Source organism: Artemia franciscana, chromosome 7 (assembly GCF_032884065.1).
Source record: "Artemia franciscana chromosome 7, ASM3288406v1, whole genome shotgun sequence".
In the NCBI taxonomy this organism is placed as follows: Eukaryota; Metazoa; Arthropoda; class Branchiopoda; order Anostraca; family Artemiidae; genus Artemia; species Artemia franciscana.
Window position 1 is genome coordinate 8282117 of NC_088869.1, and position 17751 is coordinate 8299867.

Below are 17751 nucleotides of genomic sequence, written 5' to 3' on the forward strand. Positions count from 1 at the left end.
CCGATCCTTTTTTCTCAAAATCTTCCGATTAAAACTGTGAGAAAGCCATTTAGCCAAAAAAATTAATATGCAAATTTCGTTTTAATTATTTATGTGCGGAGAGCCAAAATCAAAACATGCATTAAATCAAAAACATTCAGAAATAAATAAAAATCAAGTTTCTATGGCACTTGGTATTAACCAAGTGACATATAGCAATCGCAAATTCTGTCGGTCTGTCTGGCGGTCCCGGTTCTGCCACTTTAGACACTTCCAGGTAAGCTAGGACGATGAAATTTGGCAGGCATATCAGGGCCCGGACCAGATTAAATTAGAAATAGTCTCTTTCCCGATTTTACCATCTGAAGGGAGTGGGGGCCTGTTAATTCGGAAAAATAGAAAAAATGAAGTATTTTTAACTTACGAACGGTTGATCAGATCTTAATGAAATTTGATGTTTGGAAGGATATTGTGTCAGAGCTCTTATTTTAAATTCCGACAGGATCTGGTGACATTGGGGGGAGTTGGGAGGGGGAAACCCAAAATCTTGGAAAACACTTAGAGTGGAGGGATCGGGATGAAACTTGGTGGGAAAAATAAGCACAAGTCCTAGATACGTGATTGACATAACCGGAACGGATCCGCTCTCTTTGGGGTATCTGGAGGGGGGGTTAATTCTGAAAAATTAGAAAAAAATGAGGTATTTTTAACTTACGAACGGGTGATCGGATCTCAATGAAATTTTTTTATTTTTTGAAGGATATCGTGTCTCAAAGCTCTTGTTTTAAATCTCGACCGGATCTGGTGACATTGGGGGATTTTTTTTTGGGGGGGGACCTAAAATCATGGAAAACGCTTAGAGTGGAGGGATCAGGATGAAACGTGGTGGGAAAAATAAGCAGAAGTCTTAGATACGTGATTGACATAATTGGAACGGATCCGCTCTATTTGGGGGAATTGGGGGGTGGGGGGCAATTCTGAAAAATTAGAAAAAATGACGTATTTTTTACTTACGAAGGAGTGATCGGATCTTCATGAAACTTCATATTTAGAAGGACCTCATAACTTAGATCTTTTATTTTAGATCTCAACTGGATCCAGCGTCATTGAGGAGGGGGGAACGGAAATCTTAGAAAATGCTTAAAGCGGAGAGGTCAGGATGAACCTGGATGGGAAGAATAAAAACAAGTCTAAGATACGTGATTGACATAACCCGACCGGATCCGCTGTCATTGGTGGAGTTGGGGAGGGGGGGGGGTAATTCGGAAAATGAGGTATTTGTAACTTACGAACGAGTTATCCGCTCGTAATGAAATTTGATATTTAGAAGGATCTTGTGCTTTAAAGCTCTGATTTTAAATTCCGACCAGATCCTGTGACATTGGGGGGAGTTGGAGGGGAAACCGGAATTCTTGGAAAACGTGAAAATTGGGGTATTTTTTATCTTACGAATAGGTGATCGGATCTTAATGAAACTTGATATACAGAAGGATCTTATGTCTCAGATGCTCCATTTTTGGCTCGAATTGGATACGGGGACATAGGGGGTTGGAGGAGGGAAACCGAAATCTTGGAAAACGCTTAGAGTGGAGAGATCGGGATGAAACTTGATGGGAAGAATAAGCACAAGTTCTAGATACATGATTGACATAATTGGAGTGGATCGGTTCTCTTTGAAGGAGCTGGGAGGGGTGTTAATTTGGAAAAATTAGAAAAATGAGGTATTTTTAACTTAAGAACGGGTGACCGGATCTTAATGAAATTTGATATTTAGAAGGAATTCATGTCTCAGAGCTCGTATTTCAAATCTCGACCAGATCTGTTGACATTGGGGGGAGTTGGAGGGGAAATCGCAAATCTTGGAAAACGCTTAGAGTGGAGGAATCGGGATGAAGCCTGGTGGATATAATAAGCAAATGTCGTAGATATGTGATTGACGTAACCGTACTGGATTCGCTCTCTTTGGGGGAGTTGGGGGGAGGGGTTCAGTGCTTCGGCGAGTTTTGTGCTTCTGGACGTGCTAGGACGATGAAAATTGGGAGGCGTGTCAGTGAGGTGCACAATTTGACTTGATAAAGTCGTTTTCCCAGATTCGACCATCTGGGGGGCTAAAGGGAGAGGAAAAATTATAAAAAATGAGGTATTTATAACTTACGAATGGGTGATCGGATCTTAATGAATTTAAGCCCGTTAAGCCTCAAAGCCCAACGCCCCGTTGGGCTTTGAGGAGGGAACAGCCCCTTTCATATACGGAGTAATTTCTGTTCGTTTTAAGTTTTAATGTCGCTCCTTAATTCAGTTAAAAAAACTTGTTTTTTTATTTAATTTTTTAACGTTTTTGAATTAATGTATGTTTTGATTTTGGCTCTCCGCACATGAATACTTAGAACGAAATTTGCATATATTATTTTTTGGTCAAATAGGTTTTTCTTATTTTTGATCGGACGATTTTGAGAAAAAAGTAGTGGGGGAGGAGGCTTAGTTGCCCTTCAATCTTTTGGTTTAAAAAGGCAACTAGAACTTTAAATTTTTTACGAACGTTTTTATTAATAAAAAATATACGTAACTTCCCAATTAACTTTCGTAACGAACTTCTATTTTGTATATTTTTATTATGTATATGGGGGGTTTGCCCCCTCTTTACTACCTTGCTCTTTACGCTAAAGCTTAAATTTTGTCCCAATTCTTTAAGAATATCCCCTGAATCACAAAGGCCGTTGAAGAAATAGTTGAAATAATTAAAAATACTTTAGTGTAAAGAGCAGGTATTTAGGAGGAGATGAACCCCTCATATGCATAATAATTTCTGTTCGTTTTGTTTTAATGCTGCTCCTTACTTTCAGTTGAAAAATATTTTTACATATTTATCTTTTCATTGTTTTTTGTTTTAAATAATATTAGAAAATCCAGCGCCCCCTTCATGGAAATTCTCTCATCCCATGGCAAATTCCTCCATGAAAAGATCCTCCCACGTAATCCCTTCCCCTCAACCCCCACCCTATCCAAGAAAAAAATTCCTCTGAAAATGTCTGTACACTTACCAATAACCATTACTATATGTAAACACTGGTCAAAGTTTGTAGCCTGTAGCCTCTCCCCCGGGGACTCTGAGGGAGTAAGTCGTCCCCAAGGACATAGTTATTAGGTTTTTTGACTATGCTGAACAAAATGGCTATCTCAGAATTTTGACCTGTTGAATTTGGGAAAAAATGAGTGTGGGAGGGGGTCTAGGTGCCCTCCAATTTTTTGGTCATTTAAAAAGGGCAGTAGAACTTTTAATTTCCGTTAGAATGAGCCCTCTCGCAACATTCTTGGACCACTGGGTCGATACGATCATTCCTGGGAAAAAAACAAACAAGCAAATAAACACTAACCCGTGATCGGTCTTCTGGCAAAAAATACGAAATTACACATTTTTGTAGACAGGACCTTGAAAATTCTACAGTGGGATTCTCTGATTCGCTGAATGTGATGGAATGATTTTCGTTAAGATTCTATGACTTTTGGGGAGTGTTTCTCCCTATTTTCCAAAACAAAGCAAATTTTCTCAGGCTCGTAACTTTTTATAAGTGAGACTTTGATGAAATTTGATGAAACTTATATATTTAAAATCAGCATAAAAATCCAATTCTTTTGATGTATCTATTAGTATCAAAATTCTGTTTTTTAGAGTTTCGTTTACTATTGAGCCGGGTCGCTCCTTACTACAGTTCGTTACCACGAACTGTTTGACTTACTACAGTTCGTTACCACGAACTGTTTGATACTATGCTGACTTCTCTCTATTTTCGCTTTTCTAAATATGTCATTTAACCAGCTCAAAAAAAAAAGAATTATGTTCTAAGAATTATGACTGAAATCAGTCGCATTTGACAAATTGCCAGCGCTACTTGTGGGACATTTAGCTCTACATCAGCATGCTATACGAAATGTCTGCTAAGAATAGAATAAAGTGAATTTGTACAAAATACGAAAAAATAAATATGAAAAAGTTTTTTTTTTTCAACTGAAAGTAAGGACCAGCATTAAAACATAAAACGAACAGAGATTATTACGCATATAGGGGTCCATCTCTTCCTAAATAGCTCGCTCTTTACGCTAAAGTATTTTTAGTAATTTCAACTATTTATTCTACAGCCTTTGTGATTCAGGGGTCAATCTTAAAGAATTGGGACAAGATTAAAGCTTTAGTGTAAAGAGTGAGGTATTAACGAGGGGCCAACCCCCCTCATATACGCAATTAAAATATACGAATAGAGAAGTTCGTTACGTAAGTCAATTTCGTTTTAATTATTCATTTGCGGAGAGCCAAAATAAAAACATGCATTAATTCAAAACGTTCAGAAATTAAATAAAAAAACAAGTTTTTTAACTGAAAGAAAGGAGCGACATTAAAACTTAAACCGAACAGAAATTACTCCGCGTATGAAAGGGGCTGTTCCTCCCTCAAAGCCTCGCTCTTTACGTTAAAGTTATGTACTGCTTAATAAAGTAGAATTGAGAGAAAGAGTAAGACTTTAGCGCAAAGAGCGGGACGTTGAGGGAGGAACAGCCCCTTTCATACACGGAGTAATTTCTGTTCGTTTTAAGTTTTAATGTCGCTCCTTACTTTCAGTTAAAAAGACTTTTTTTTTATTTAATTACCTTCAAAGAGTTAATGTTTTTTGTCTATGTAAACGGTTGAATGAGATCTTTATTGTTATATATATATATATATATATATATATATATATATATATATATATATATATATATATATATATATATATATATATATATATATATATATATATATATATATATATATATATATATATATATATATATATATATATATATATATATATATATATATATATATATATATATATATATATATATATATATATATATATATATATATATATATATATATATATGTGGGTGTGTTTGTGTGTTTTTGAGTAAACTGTTGATGAAATATTTGTTATTAGTGATGAGGGTGAACAGAAGGAGAGAGGGGACTAAGTATTAAAATATCAGAATATGTAACAGAAATCACCTAGGAAATCGTGTTTTTCGTAATCTTGATGACTTCATAATTCGCTTCAAAGAATAAGATGTTAAATGTATAACCAAGGTTATGTAATTTTATTCAATTTTATTTCCCTTGGGATTTTGGGTATTCTATTATTCTTCTTTCATTTATGGTCTACATGCAATGTGTCTACCTTCTATGGTCTATATGTAAGGTGTCCCATATGCTACCTGGGTATCCTCTTGTTCATCTCTTTTCTGTTGCCTCTATGAAAAATATTTGTTACTATATTCGATGTCCACCCTATTGGAGTCAATTAGGGGTGGATAAAGGGGGCAAAGGAATCACCTCTTAGATATTCATTCCTCCGTAAATTTTGAAAAATGCCCTAAGTTTCGTATTCCTATTCAGCAGCCCTTGTGCTTCATCAGTCATTCTTAAAGAACTGGGACACAAAGTCAAGTTTTATCGTAAAGAGTAATTGGTTGAGAATGGGGCATCCCCCTCAAATACAGAACAAATTCCTGTTCGTTTTGAGTTGTTGCTACTTACTTTCAATCGAAAAATCCAGCCACAATTCAGTGTAAAAGTCTATTAGGAATAAAAAAAAGCTTGAAAATTAGAGGTTTCTGCTGTCTTTCTCTTGAGAAAATTGAACGCCTACAACTTTCTAGATGATTGATTATGCTTCGGCTGATTGACTCAAAGGGACTGAAAGAGAAATGCTGTGTCTTCAATGCCTTTTGAAAATCCACTTGTACGCTAGCTATTCATGCACGAATATAATAGGATGACTATTAACTGTCCTGGTAAAAAAGAGCTTGAAGTTAAGTTTCGCAACTCTTGTAATTGATTAGCTCTTCTGCAGATATCTTCATGGAGTGGAGAATTTGGAAAAAGTTTTCTGTGATAAAGCCTGATATCCCCCTAAAAATTATTTTTGAACCCTGATTTTCTTGCAGTCTTTAAAATATTCTTGGTAAAATTCTCTTCAGTCGGTTCTCCCCCCCCCTCTCTCTCTCTCTCTCTCCTCTCTTGATTCCGCTTTAGCTGTTTGACTCAAAGGAAACGAAAGAAACACGTTGTGATTTCAACACCTTTAGGAACTTGCTTTAATGCTAGCCATTCATGCAAGTATATAATAGGATGATTATTAGCTATACTGGTAAAAAGAGCTTTAAGTTAAGTTTTGCAACTCTTGCAATTGATTAGCTCATCTGGAGATATGTTCAAAAAGTGGAGCGGTGAAATTAGAATTCATTCCTCCGCATGTAAAAGCAGGTCTCACCAAAAGACCTGAGAAAAGACCTGAAATCCCTCTAAAGCTGTATGTTTAATCCTGATTTCCATGCAGTGTTTGAAACATTGTTGGTTCTTTCATTTTTCTGTCTATCCGTCTCTCTCTCTCTCTCTCTCTCTCTCTCTCTCTCTCTCTCTCTCTCTCTCTCTCTCTCTCTCTCTCTCTCTCTCTCTCTCTCTCTCTCTCTCTCTCTCTCTCTCTCTCTCTCTCTCTCTCTCTCTGTCTATCTCTCTCCCCCTCTCTCTCTCTTCATCTCTTCGTCTCTCTTTGTCTCTATATCTGCCTCTCTTTCTCTATTTCTCTCTCTATACCTCCCCCCTCTCTATATACATCTCCCCTCCCCCCTCTCTCTTTCTCATGGTTTCGCTTCAGCTGTTTGACTCAAAGGAAATGAAAGAGACACGCTGCAGCTTCAACGCCTTTATGAGCTTGCTTTAATGTTAGCCATTCATGCAAGAATATAATAGGATAGCTATTAGGTATCCTGGTAAAGCGAGCTTGAAAGTAGGTTTTCGAAGCTCCTGCAACTGATTAGATTATCTAGAGATGTATTCAAAAAAGCTAAATGGATAATAAGCTATTAGAAAAAGGGGAAGTTTCCCCGCTTAGGAAAAATTGATATTCATTTCCCCGTAAGTGAACGCAGATCTAATCAAAAAGTTTTCCAAAAGTGAAAAGGCATGATGTCCAAAAAAAAACCGTTTGTGCACCCTGATTTTTTTTTGGAGTCTTTTGGATATTCTTGGAGTAGTTCTCTTTTGTTCTCTCTCTCCCTCTCTCTATCTCTGTGGTTGTTATTACAGACACTCATTTGGAGGGTTGACTCTAATTCAGTTTTCAAGAATTTTTAGTTTACAAGAACTCCCTGGAAAGAGTCTAAAACTCTTTAACACATAATTTTTACGTTGTGTAGAAAAAATTCCAGAATTATTTTTATTAATGTTGGATTTATTTTACTAATTTCGTGTTAGCTCTTCGTTTTCTTTGTTTTGCTACTAAAGCGCTTGAGGTTCTTGAAATAAAATTGAAGAAACATTATGTAATAACCACGAGAACCTACTTGGTAGTTTTGTGTTCGACCTAGAATCGAAGGTACTTATAAAAGCATTAATTTTCCATTTTTCTTCAAACTTTTAAAGTTTGTTCAAAATTTAAAGGTTCTAGCAGTTTGAATATTTTTTATTAATACATCTAAATCAAATACCTGTGAAATAAGCCAATGAATTATATGTAAATAAGCCAGAGAGCTGGTTTTGCCAATTCTCGATTAGTTAATCCAATTAGTCGATTCGATTAGTCAATTATTAGATTAACAATTAATTAATCAATCGACTGGCTCAATTTCTGAAATTTGGGGTTCGGTTTTAGTTTATAAAGGTTTTCCTTCCATCAAAATAAATACGTATTGACTTTGTAAGGCATCCATTTTGTCGACTCTCATCTGACTGGTGGCATACAGGCAGATCGAACTAATGATTATTTTATAACAGGTCTCACGACTGAAAAACCAGAATCTGAAAACATCATTGACACTGATGAAATAAAATCAAAGGAAGGAAGGTGTGAAAAGGAACGCCAAACTTGTGAAACATTGCGATGCCCATATGGCGTCGAACGCTATTATGTTGCTGAAACTGGTTGTGAAGACTGCAGATGCCACAACCCATGCAGAGATCATCAGTGTGAAGATGGAATGCGTTGTGCTCCTGAACTTTACAGAGGAGAAGGGGGTGAGACGGCTGTAAGGGCCTCCTGCAGATTAGGTAAGAAATATTTGTATTTGCTTTGCACTTCTCAAGGGGCCAGATGGTACATATGAAATAATACAAAAAGCAAAAAGACTATCTTGATTGCGTTTTACATTACAAGTACCGTATTAGCGGAGCCTCATCTTAAGTTGAACTTAAATGTTCATATTTAGTCTTTAAGCTATTACTGACTTTTGGGCATAATCTATTTCCTCAAAATTACCAAGCAAGAGAACGACATCTACTGAGAAGTTGTGTGGTTGCTGCGGTATGTTAAGAAAAACATTTTTGCAATGACTTAGTAAAAAGAAAGGCAGTCTGCAAAATTTCTTAGAAAAACGTCATTTAGTCAATAAAAGAATTACCTGTAAAATAAAGATAGCAAAGTAAAGGTAGTTGAAGGGGGTGATCTATTAAAAAGAGATTTTGCGTAGTGACTTAGTAACACAAAGTCAAGTCATGCAAATTTTTTTTTAAAATGTCCTCATTTTCCGTAACTGATTGAGGTAAAAAAAAAAACGGGACGTCATGACGTCATGGGACGTCATGGTTAACACAGAGTGGTACAAATCTTTATGCATTTTTTTTTGCAGAGAAAGTTAATAGTTTTTTAGCAGTCCAAAACTATTTTATAACACTTCTTTTTAAAGAAGCACCCTGGGATCATCTTAAGAATGACCCCCTTATGCTCAGGCTCGCAGTTACTCACACTAACATCTTTTTGATTCTTTTGGCACAAATGCGGATATTATACACCTTGCCAAAGATGGATTTTATACATATTCAGAATTATATATAGACTAGCAGTTCGTATAGCCTCAGGATCTAAGGTAAGGTTCCAGTGTTCGAAATTCCCTCTATTCCTAACTGTATAAAAATGGGCTAACTCTTTTAAATCTGGAGAGCTCTGTAAAATATCATTTTAAATGACGTTATCTACATTTTAAAACCTTGAAGGACATTTTTAGGCTATAAACATAATTAATAATGTACCAATACAACGACACTGCATAAATTATTGCTATGGTAATTAATAACTTTAGTCAGAATCTACTACTACTACTACTACTAATAACTCACTGCAGCACCAAGCCGCCTGAGGCCAACACAGCTACGCACGCTCCTCCTCCAACCTAATCTATTTAAAGCCTCCCTCTTTACACCCTCCCAGGAAGTTCCCATTTCCTTTAAATCCTTATTTATGACATCCTCCCAACCCAGACAAGGACGACCTGCTTTCCGTGTAGCCCCAGACGGTTGGCCAAAAAGGACAATCTTCGGTAATCTGTCATCCTTCATCCGTAGAACGTGGCCTAGCCATCTCAACCTTTCTTTCATTATAGCCCCAGAAAGCAGGATTGAACCACACTTTTCGTACAACCTACTGTTTGAAATACGGTCAGTCAGCCGGGTACCCAGAACAATCCGTAGGCAATTTCTCTGGAAAACATCTAGCAAATTTTCATCTGCTTTTCGGAGTGTCCATGCTTCAGAGCCATATTTGACCACTGTCATCACTGTAGCTTCCAATATTCTAATCTTGGTGTGTAGGCTTATCTTTCTATTCTTCCAAACTTTTTTTAACTGTGAAAAAACACCCTGAGCTTTAGCTATTCTACTTTTAACATCTTCACTGCTCCCACCATCTTTACTAATAATACTACCAAGGTAACTGAAGCTCCCAACCTGATCAATCTTTTCGTTACCTAAGGTCACCTGTTCATCTTCACTTATTCCTAACCTTAGTGACTTAGTCTTCTTAACATTAATTTTCAAGCCTATTTTAGCACCCTGAACTCGTAAAACCTCTAAAAATTCATTCATTTTGCTCACACTTTCATCTAATATGCTTAAATCATCAGCATAATCTAAGTCCAGGAGCGTTCTTCCTCCCCATTTGATTCCATGGTCTCCAATTGCCTTTCCTGTGCTCCTTAAGACGAAGTCCATCAAAATGATCCATATAAAGGGGGATAGAACACAACCCTGCTTAACTCCTGATTTAATACAAAACCAGTTGCTAACCTCATTTCCTACCTTAACCGCAGCAGTATTATTCTCGTACATAGCGCAAATCACTTTAATGTATTTTTCTGGTATACCATATAACGATAAGACCTTTGTTAACGCTGTTCTATCAACAGAATCGAAAGCTTGCTCATAATCGATAAAACTAAGGACCAAAGGTGTTTGACAACGAAGGGACTTCTCAATTATTAACCTAAGAGTGAAAACATGGTCGACACATCCTCTACCTTTTCTAAAACCGCATTGTTCTTCCCTTAAAACTTTGTCTACAGCATGTCTCAGTCTAAAAAGTATCATATTACTCAGTAATTTGCTACCTACAGAGACCAGACTAATGCCTCGATAATTCCGACATTCACTCTTGTCACCTTTCTTATACAGTGGTTTAATTAAGGTTTTCCTAAAATCATTGGGTACTTCCCCTTTTTCAAAAATCATGTTCATAATCTTCAGTAGCTTATTCCTAACCTCAGAGCCACCATATTTAAGGAACTCATTAATCATACTATCAGCACCTGGGGCCTTATTATTTTTTAATCCTTCTAGTACTGTCGCTAATTCTTCCTCACTAAACAAATCTTCCTTCACATCCAAGGTATCACAAACTTTTTCATTTTCATCTATATCTTTTCCTGCAACTGTATCTCGGTTTAGCACATTCTCAAAATGTTCCACCCATCTTTCTTCAACTTTTCCCTTATCACTAATTGTGGCTCCATTTCTATCTTTAACTGGGACTAGTCCGGATCGGCTACTCCCTTTCAATTTATTAACATGCCAGTATAATATTTTACTATTATGCCGTCTAGCCGCATCTTCCAGATCCTCAGCAATTTTATCCATCGCCTCCATTTCACATCTCCATTTCTGACATCTTTAGTCAGAATCAGTGCAGCAATAATTGATATAAATTTAGATATTGCTATCATACGCAAACATTCCAGCTACTTTAATTGCTTCAGAATGCACGCTGAATAAAGATATCTACTGAATAAAGGTAGTTGAATGGGGTGATCTATTAAAAAGAGATATTGCGTCGTGATTTCGCAAAATAGTTTTCACCTATCTGATTTTGTTCTTTTCATTTATTATTTCCTTTCTTGTTTTCATACGTAGAATGCACACTGAATATAATGTAGACAATTAGAAATGTAGATAAAGCTCAAACGAATGAATGAGCATCGTATAAACTGAGTCCGATGAAAAAGTCTTAACGTCTTCAGCAATTTTATTTCCCTTTCCTCTTTTTCCTTTATTCCTTTCTTACCATGAATGTCTTTAATATTTTCTATCTTTTTTTTCCATCAGTAATTTTTTTTTAATCAAGTCTTGACTTGGCAAAAATAAAGACTTTTTGACTAAAGACTTTTTTAAGTCAGATACTTGACTTTTGATAAAGATACCACCGTTATTTCAAAAAAATTGCAATTTCCTTCAGCTAACGATTTAAACTTGTTATTAAAACTTATCCTAGGGAACAATAAGCTTAATTTTTTGGATTTTCTGGATTAAATAATGTCTATTTATTTTATTATTCATCTTAATTGCTTTTTTTTTCTTTTTCCCTTTTTCCTTTCTTACTATGAATATCTTTTTTTTTATATTTTATCATTAGCTTTTTGCATCATTTAATTTTTCTTTTCAAGTCTTGACTGGACAAAAATAGACTTTTTGACTAAGACTTTTTTAAGCCAAAGACTTGAATTTTAATAAAGATACCACCGTTATTTCAAAAAATACAATTTTCTTCTGCTAACGATTTAAACTTTATTCACAAAATTTATCCTAGGGAACAAAAAGCTTAATTTTTTGGATTTTCTGCATTGAATAATGTCTTTAAGTATTTTATTATTCATCTTATTTCCTTTTTTTGCTTTTTCCCCTTTTCCTTTCATACTATGAATATCTTTTTTTTATATTTTCATGATTAGTTTTTTGCATCATTTAATTTTTTTTATCAAGTCCTGACTGGACAAAAATAAAGACTTTTTCACTAAAGACTTTTAAGTCAAAGACTTAACTTTTAATAAAGATACCATAGTTATTTCCAAAAAAAGTGCAATTTCCTTCAGCTAACGATTAAACTATATTAATAAAATTTATTCTAAGGAACGATAAGCTTAATTTTTAGGATTTTTCTGCATTAAATAATGTCTATTTATTTTATTATTCATTTTATTTCCTTTTTTTTCTTTTTCCTCTTTTCCTTTCTTTCTATGACTATTTTTTTTTATCTTTAGTTTTTTGCATCATTGAATTTTTTTTATCACGTCTTGACTTGATAAAATAAAATATTTTTTGAATAAAGACTTTTATAGTTCAAAGGCTTGACTTTTAATAAAGGTGCCACTATTATTTCCAGAAAAGTTAAATTTCCTTCAGCTAACGGTTTAAATTTTATTACTAAAAATTTATCCTGGGGAACAATAAGCTTGTTTTTTTGATTCTTCTGTATTAAAAAATGTCTTTGACTGTTTTTTATTTCCTTTTTTCTTTCTTACTATGAAGATTTTTAATATTTTTTATCTTTATTTTTTTGTATCACTGAGTTTTTTGTCGAGTCTTGACTTGACAAACACTTTTGACTCAAGACTTTTGGAGCTCAAAGACCTGACTTATAAATTAATAAAGATACCACCGTTAATTAAAAACAAAACAATTTCCTTTAGCAAAGGATACCCCCGTTATTTCCAAAAAAAGTTCAGTTTCCCTCAGCTAACGATTTAAAGTTTATTAATAAAAATTTATTCTGGGGAACAATCTTATTGGTTGACTTTTTTAACACTATTTTCTGACATTATTTAATTTTGATAACTTCAAATACTCTTTTTTCTTACTTATGTTAAACACTGTATATATATCTATATATATAAAAATAAGTTGTCTGTGTGTGTGTGTGTCGAGTGACGTCATGTTTGTGTGTCGACTGACGTCATTATAAAGATTGAGCTGTATGTGTCATGAGCTTGTTTGTCGACTGACGTCATGTTTTTCAACTGATGAAATTACATACCGGGACACCGGGACACAAATGACGACTGGGACACAGGGAATATAAATGACGACCGGGAACCTCAAAGAGAAATTACAGACTGGGACACCCGGACACAAATCACGACCGGGACACAGGGAATATAAATGACGACCGGGACACAGGGACACAACTACAACGGGGACGCCGGGGGCACAGGCGGGACATGTAAATGACGACCGGGACACAGGGATTGTTCGAATAGAAATTACAAACCGGGACACCGGGACACAAATGACGACCGGGACACAGGGAATATAAATGACGACCGGGACACAGGGACACATCATTAGAATAATGAGGTATAGATCTGAATACGGATTGTTTTCCCATGGACAATTATATGTTGCATGTTCAAGAGTCAGTAAACCTGACAATCTATTTATATGCAATATATATATATATATATATATATATATATATATATATATATATATATATATATATATATATATATATATATATATATATATATATATATATATATATATATATATATATATACTAGCTGTTGGGGTGGCGCTTCGCGCCACCCCAACACCTAGTTGGTGGGGGCGCTTCGCGCCCCCCCCCAAGCCCCCCCGCGCGCGTAAGTCGTTACGCGCCATAATAGTTACGCGCCATTGTAGTTGTGTCCCTATGTCCCACCTGTGAATATAGATAGATATATATATATATGGTTTTAACTACGTAAAACTTGCGAATATACAACATTCTTTGCTGTCCCATTGTCTTTGCATATAAATAGATTGTCAGGTTTACCGACTCTTGAACATGCAACATATAATGGTCCATGGGAAAACAATCTGTATTCAGATCTATACCTCATGATTCTAATGATTGCCCTTGAGCTTTGTTGATGGTGATTGCTAATCGACCATTCCCTGTCCCGGTGTCCCGGTCGTCATTTACATCCCCCTGTTTCCTCCGGTGTCCCCGTTGTAGTTGTGTCCCTGTGTCCCGGTCGTCATTTATATTCCCTGTGTCCCGGTCGTCATTTGTATCCCGGTGTCCCGGTCTGTATATACATTCGTTTTTTAGTTTTGTTTTTCTCCTTTATTTTTTTCCTTTTTTTTTCTTTTTTAGCTTATTTAGATTTTTAGATTTTTTAGTTTTTTTATTAGTTTTTAGTTTTTTTTTTCTTTTTAGTTTTTTTGTCCCGGTCGTCATTTATATCCCCCTGTTTCCCCCGGTGTCCCCGTTGTAGTTGTGTCCCTGTGTCCCGGTCGTCATTTATATTCCCTGTGTCCCGGTCGTCATTTGTATCCCGGTGTACCGGTCTGTATATACATTCGTTTTTTAGTTTTGTTTTTCTCCTTTATTTTTTTCCTTTTTTTTTCTTTTTTAGTTTATTTAGATTTTTAGATTTTTTAGTTTTTTTATTAGTTTTTAGTTTTTTTTTCTTTTTAGTTTTTTTGTAGTTTTTACCTTCTTTTTAGTTTTGTTAATTTTTTTTTACTTATGTCCTGGTCGTCATTTATGCTCCCTATGTCCCGGTGCTTTGTTGATTGCTAATCGAACATTCCTTTTGTCCTGGTCGCTTTCTCTTTGAGTGTCGTCATTTATTTTTTTCTTTTTTAGTTCTTTTAGTTTTTACCTTTTTTAGTTTTTTTTAGTTTTTTAGATGAAAATTTTTTTTAGTTTTTTCCTTTTTTTCTTTTTAGTTTTTATTGGTTTTTACCTTTATGTTAGCTTATTTTTCAGTTTTTTCCTTTTTTCTTAGTTTTTTTTTATTTTTTATTTTTTTTTAGTTTTTTACCTTTTTTTAGTTTTTTTAGTTTTTTTAGTTTTTTTAGTTTTTTAGCTTTTTTACTTTTTTTATTAGTTTTTAGTTTTTTTGTAGTTTTTGCCTTTTTTTAGTTTTTTCAGTTTTTTTTTTAGTTTTTTATTGGTTTTTACCTTTATTTTAGCTTATTTTTCAGTTTTTTCCTTTTTTTTAGTTTTTTTTAGTTTTTAGTTTTTTTAGTTTTTTACCTTTTTTTAGTTTTTTTAGTTTTTTTAGTTTTTTAGCTTTTTTATTTTTTTTTATTAGTTTTTAGTTTTTTTTGTAGTTTTTGCCTTTTTTTTAGTTTTTTTAGTTTTTTAGCTTTTTTATTAGTTTTTAGTTTTTTTTGTAGTTTTTGCCTTTTTTTAGTTTGACAACTTATTTTTATATATATAGATAGTTTTTTTTTTTACTTATGTCCTGGTCGTCATTTATACTCCCTGTGTCCCTGTGCTTTGTTGATTGCTAATCGAACATTCCTTTTGTCCTGGTCGCTTTCTCTTTGAGTGTCGTCATTTATTAGTTTTTTCCTTTTTTTTTTAGTTTTTTATTGGTTTTTACCTTTATTTTAGCTTATTTTTCAGTTTTTTCCTTTTTTTTAGTTTTTTTTTATTTTTTATTTTTTTTAGTTTTTTACCTTTTTTTAGTTTTTTTTTAGTTTTTTTAGTTTTTTAGCTTTTTTACTTTTTTTATTAGTTTTTAGTTTTTTTGTAGTTTTTGCCTTTTTTTAGTTTTTTCAGTTTTTTTTTTTAGTTTTTTATTGGTTTTTACCTTTATAGTTTTTTTAGTTTTTTAGCTTTTTTATTTTTTTTTATTAGTTTTTAGTTTTTTTTGTAGTTTTTGCCTTTTTTTAGTTTTTTCAGTTTTGACGTCACCTGATCCAGTTTTTTCAGGTGACGTCACCTGACACATCCATCCATCCATCCACAGACAACTTATTTTTATATATATAGATACTAGCTGTTGGGGTGGCGCTTCGCGCCACCCCAACACCTAGTTGGTGGGGGCGCTTCGCGCCCCCCCCAAGCCCCCCCGCGCGCGTAAGTCGTTACGCGCCATAATAGTTACGCGCCATTGTAGTTGTGTCCCTATGTCCCACCTGTGAATATAGATAGATATATATATATATATGGTTTTAATTACGTAAAACTTGCGAATATACAACATTCTTTGCTGTCCCTATGTCTTTGCATATAAATAGATTGTCAGGTTTACCGACTCTTGAACATGCAACATATAATGGTCCATGGGAAAACAATCTGTATTCAGATCTATACCTCATGATTCTAATGATTGCCCTTGAGCTTTGTTGATGGTGATTGCTAATCGACCATTCCCTGTCCCGGTGTCCCGGTCGTCATTTACATCCCCCTGTTTCCTCCGGTGTCCCCGTTGTAGTTGTGTCCCTGTGTCCCGGTCGTCATTTATATTCCCTGTGTCCCGGTCGTCATTTGTATCCCGGTGTCCCGGTCTGTATATACATTCGTTTTTTAGTTTTGTTTTTCTCCTTTATTTTTTTCCTTTTTTTTTCTTTTTTAGCTTATTTAGATTTTTAGATTTTTTAGTTTTTTTATTAGTTTTTAGTTTTTTTTTCTTTTTAGTTTTTTTGTCCCGGTCGTCATTTATATCCCCCTGTTTCCCCCGGTGTCCCCGTTGTAGTTGTGTCCCTGTGTCCCGGTCGTCATTTATATTCCCTGTGTCCCGGTCGTCATTTGTATCCCGGTGTACCGGTCTGTATATACATTCGTTTTTTAGTTTTGTTTTTCTCCTTTATTTTTTTCCTTTTTTTTTCTTTTTTAGTTTATTTAGATTTTTAGATTTTTTAGTTTTTTTATTAGTTTTTAGGTTTTTTTTCTTTTTAGTTTTTTTGTAGTTTTTACCTTCTTTTTAGTTTTGTTAATTTTTTTTTTACTTATGTCCTGGTCGTCATTTATACTCCCTATGTCCCGGTGCTTTGTTGATTGCTAATCGAACATTCCTTTTGTCCTGGTCGCTTTCTCTTTGAGTGTCGTCATTTATTTTTTTCTTTTTTAGTTCTTTTAGTTTTTACCTTTTTTAGTTTTTTTTAGTTTTTTAGATGAAAATTTTTTTTAGTTTTTTCCTTTTTTTCTTTTTAGTTTTTATTGGTTTTTACCTTTATGTTAGCTTATTTTTCAGTTTTTTCCTTTTTTTTAGTTTTTTTTATTAGTTTTTAGTTTTTTTGTAGTTTTTGCCTTTTTTTAGTTTTTTCAGTTTTTTTTTTAGTTTTTTATTGGTTTTTACCTTTATTTTAGCTTATTTTTCAGTTTTTTTCCTTTTTTTTAGTTTTTTTTTAGTTTTTAGTTTTTTTAGTTTTTTACCTTTTTTTAGTTTTTTTAGTTTTTTTAGTTTTTTAGCTTTTTTATTTTTTTTATTAGTTTTTAGTTTTTTTTGTAGTTTTTGCCTTTTTTTTTAGTTTTTTTAGTTTTTTAGCTTTTTTATTAGTTTTTAGTTTTTTTTGTAGTTTTTGCCTTTTTTTAGTTTGACAACTTATTTTTATATATATAGATAGTTTTTTTTTTTTACTTATGTCCTGGTCGTCATTTATACTCCCTGTGTCCCGGTGCTTTGTTGATTGCTAATCGAACATTCCTTTTGTCCTGGTCGCTTTCTCTTTGAGTGTCGTCATTTATTAGTTTTTTCTTTTTTTTCTTTTTAGTTTTTTATTGGTTTTTACCTTTATTTTAGCTTATTTTTCAGTTTTTTCCTTTTTTTTAGTTTTTTTTTATTTTTTATTTTTTTTAGTTTTTTACCTTTTTTTAGTTTTTTTAGTTTTTTTAGTTTTTATATATATATATATATATGTTTCTGTGTCGACACATGTTTCTGTGTCGACTGACGTCATGAAGTTAGTTGTCGTCATTT

At 33.8% G+C, this 17751-nt stretch overlaps 1 protein-coding gene across 1 annotated transcript in view; it reads left to right on the forward strand.

The window, feature by feature from the left end:
• The window catches only part of LOC136028800 (papilin-like), a 387506-nt gene that overhangs the window by 306489 nt on the left and 63266 nt on the right, over positions 1-17751 (forward strand). Inside the window, exon 38 of the mRNA XM_065706703.1 lies at positions 7787-8059. Coding sequence (XP_065562775.1) covers positions 7787-8059 — 273 coding nt within the window. The remainder of the gene's footprint in view (positions 1-7786; positions 8060-17751) is intronic.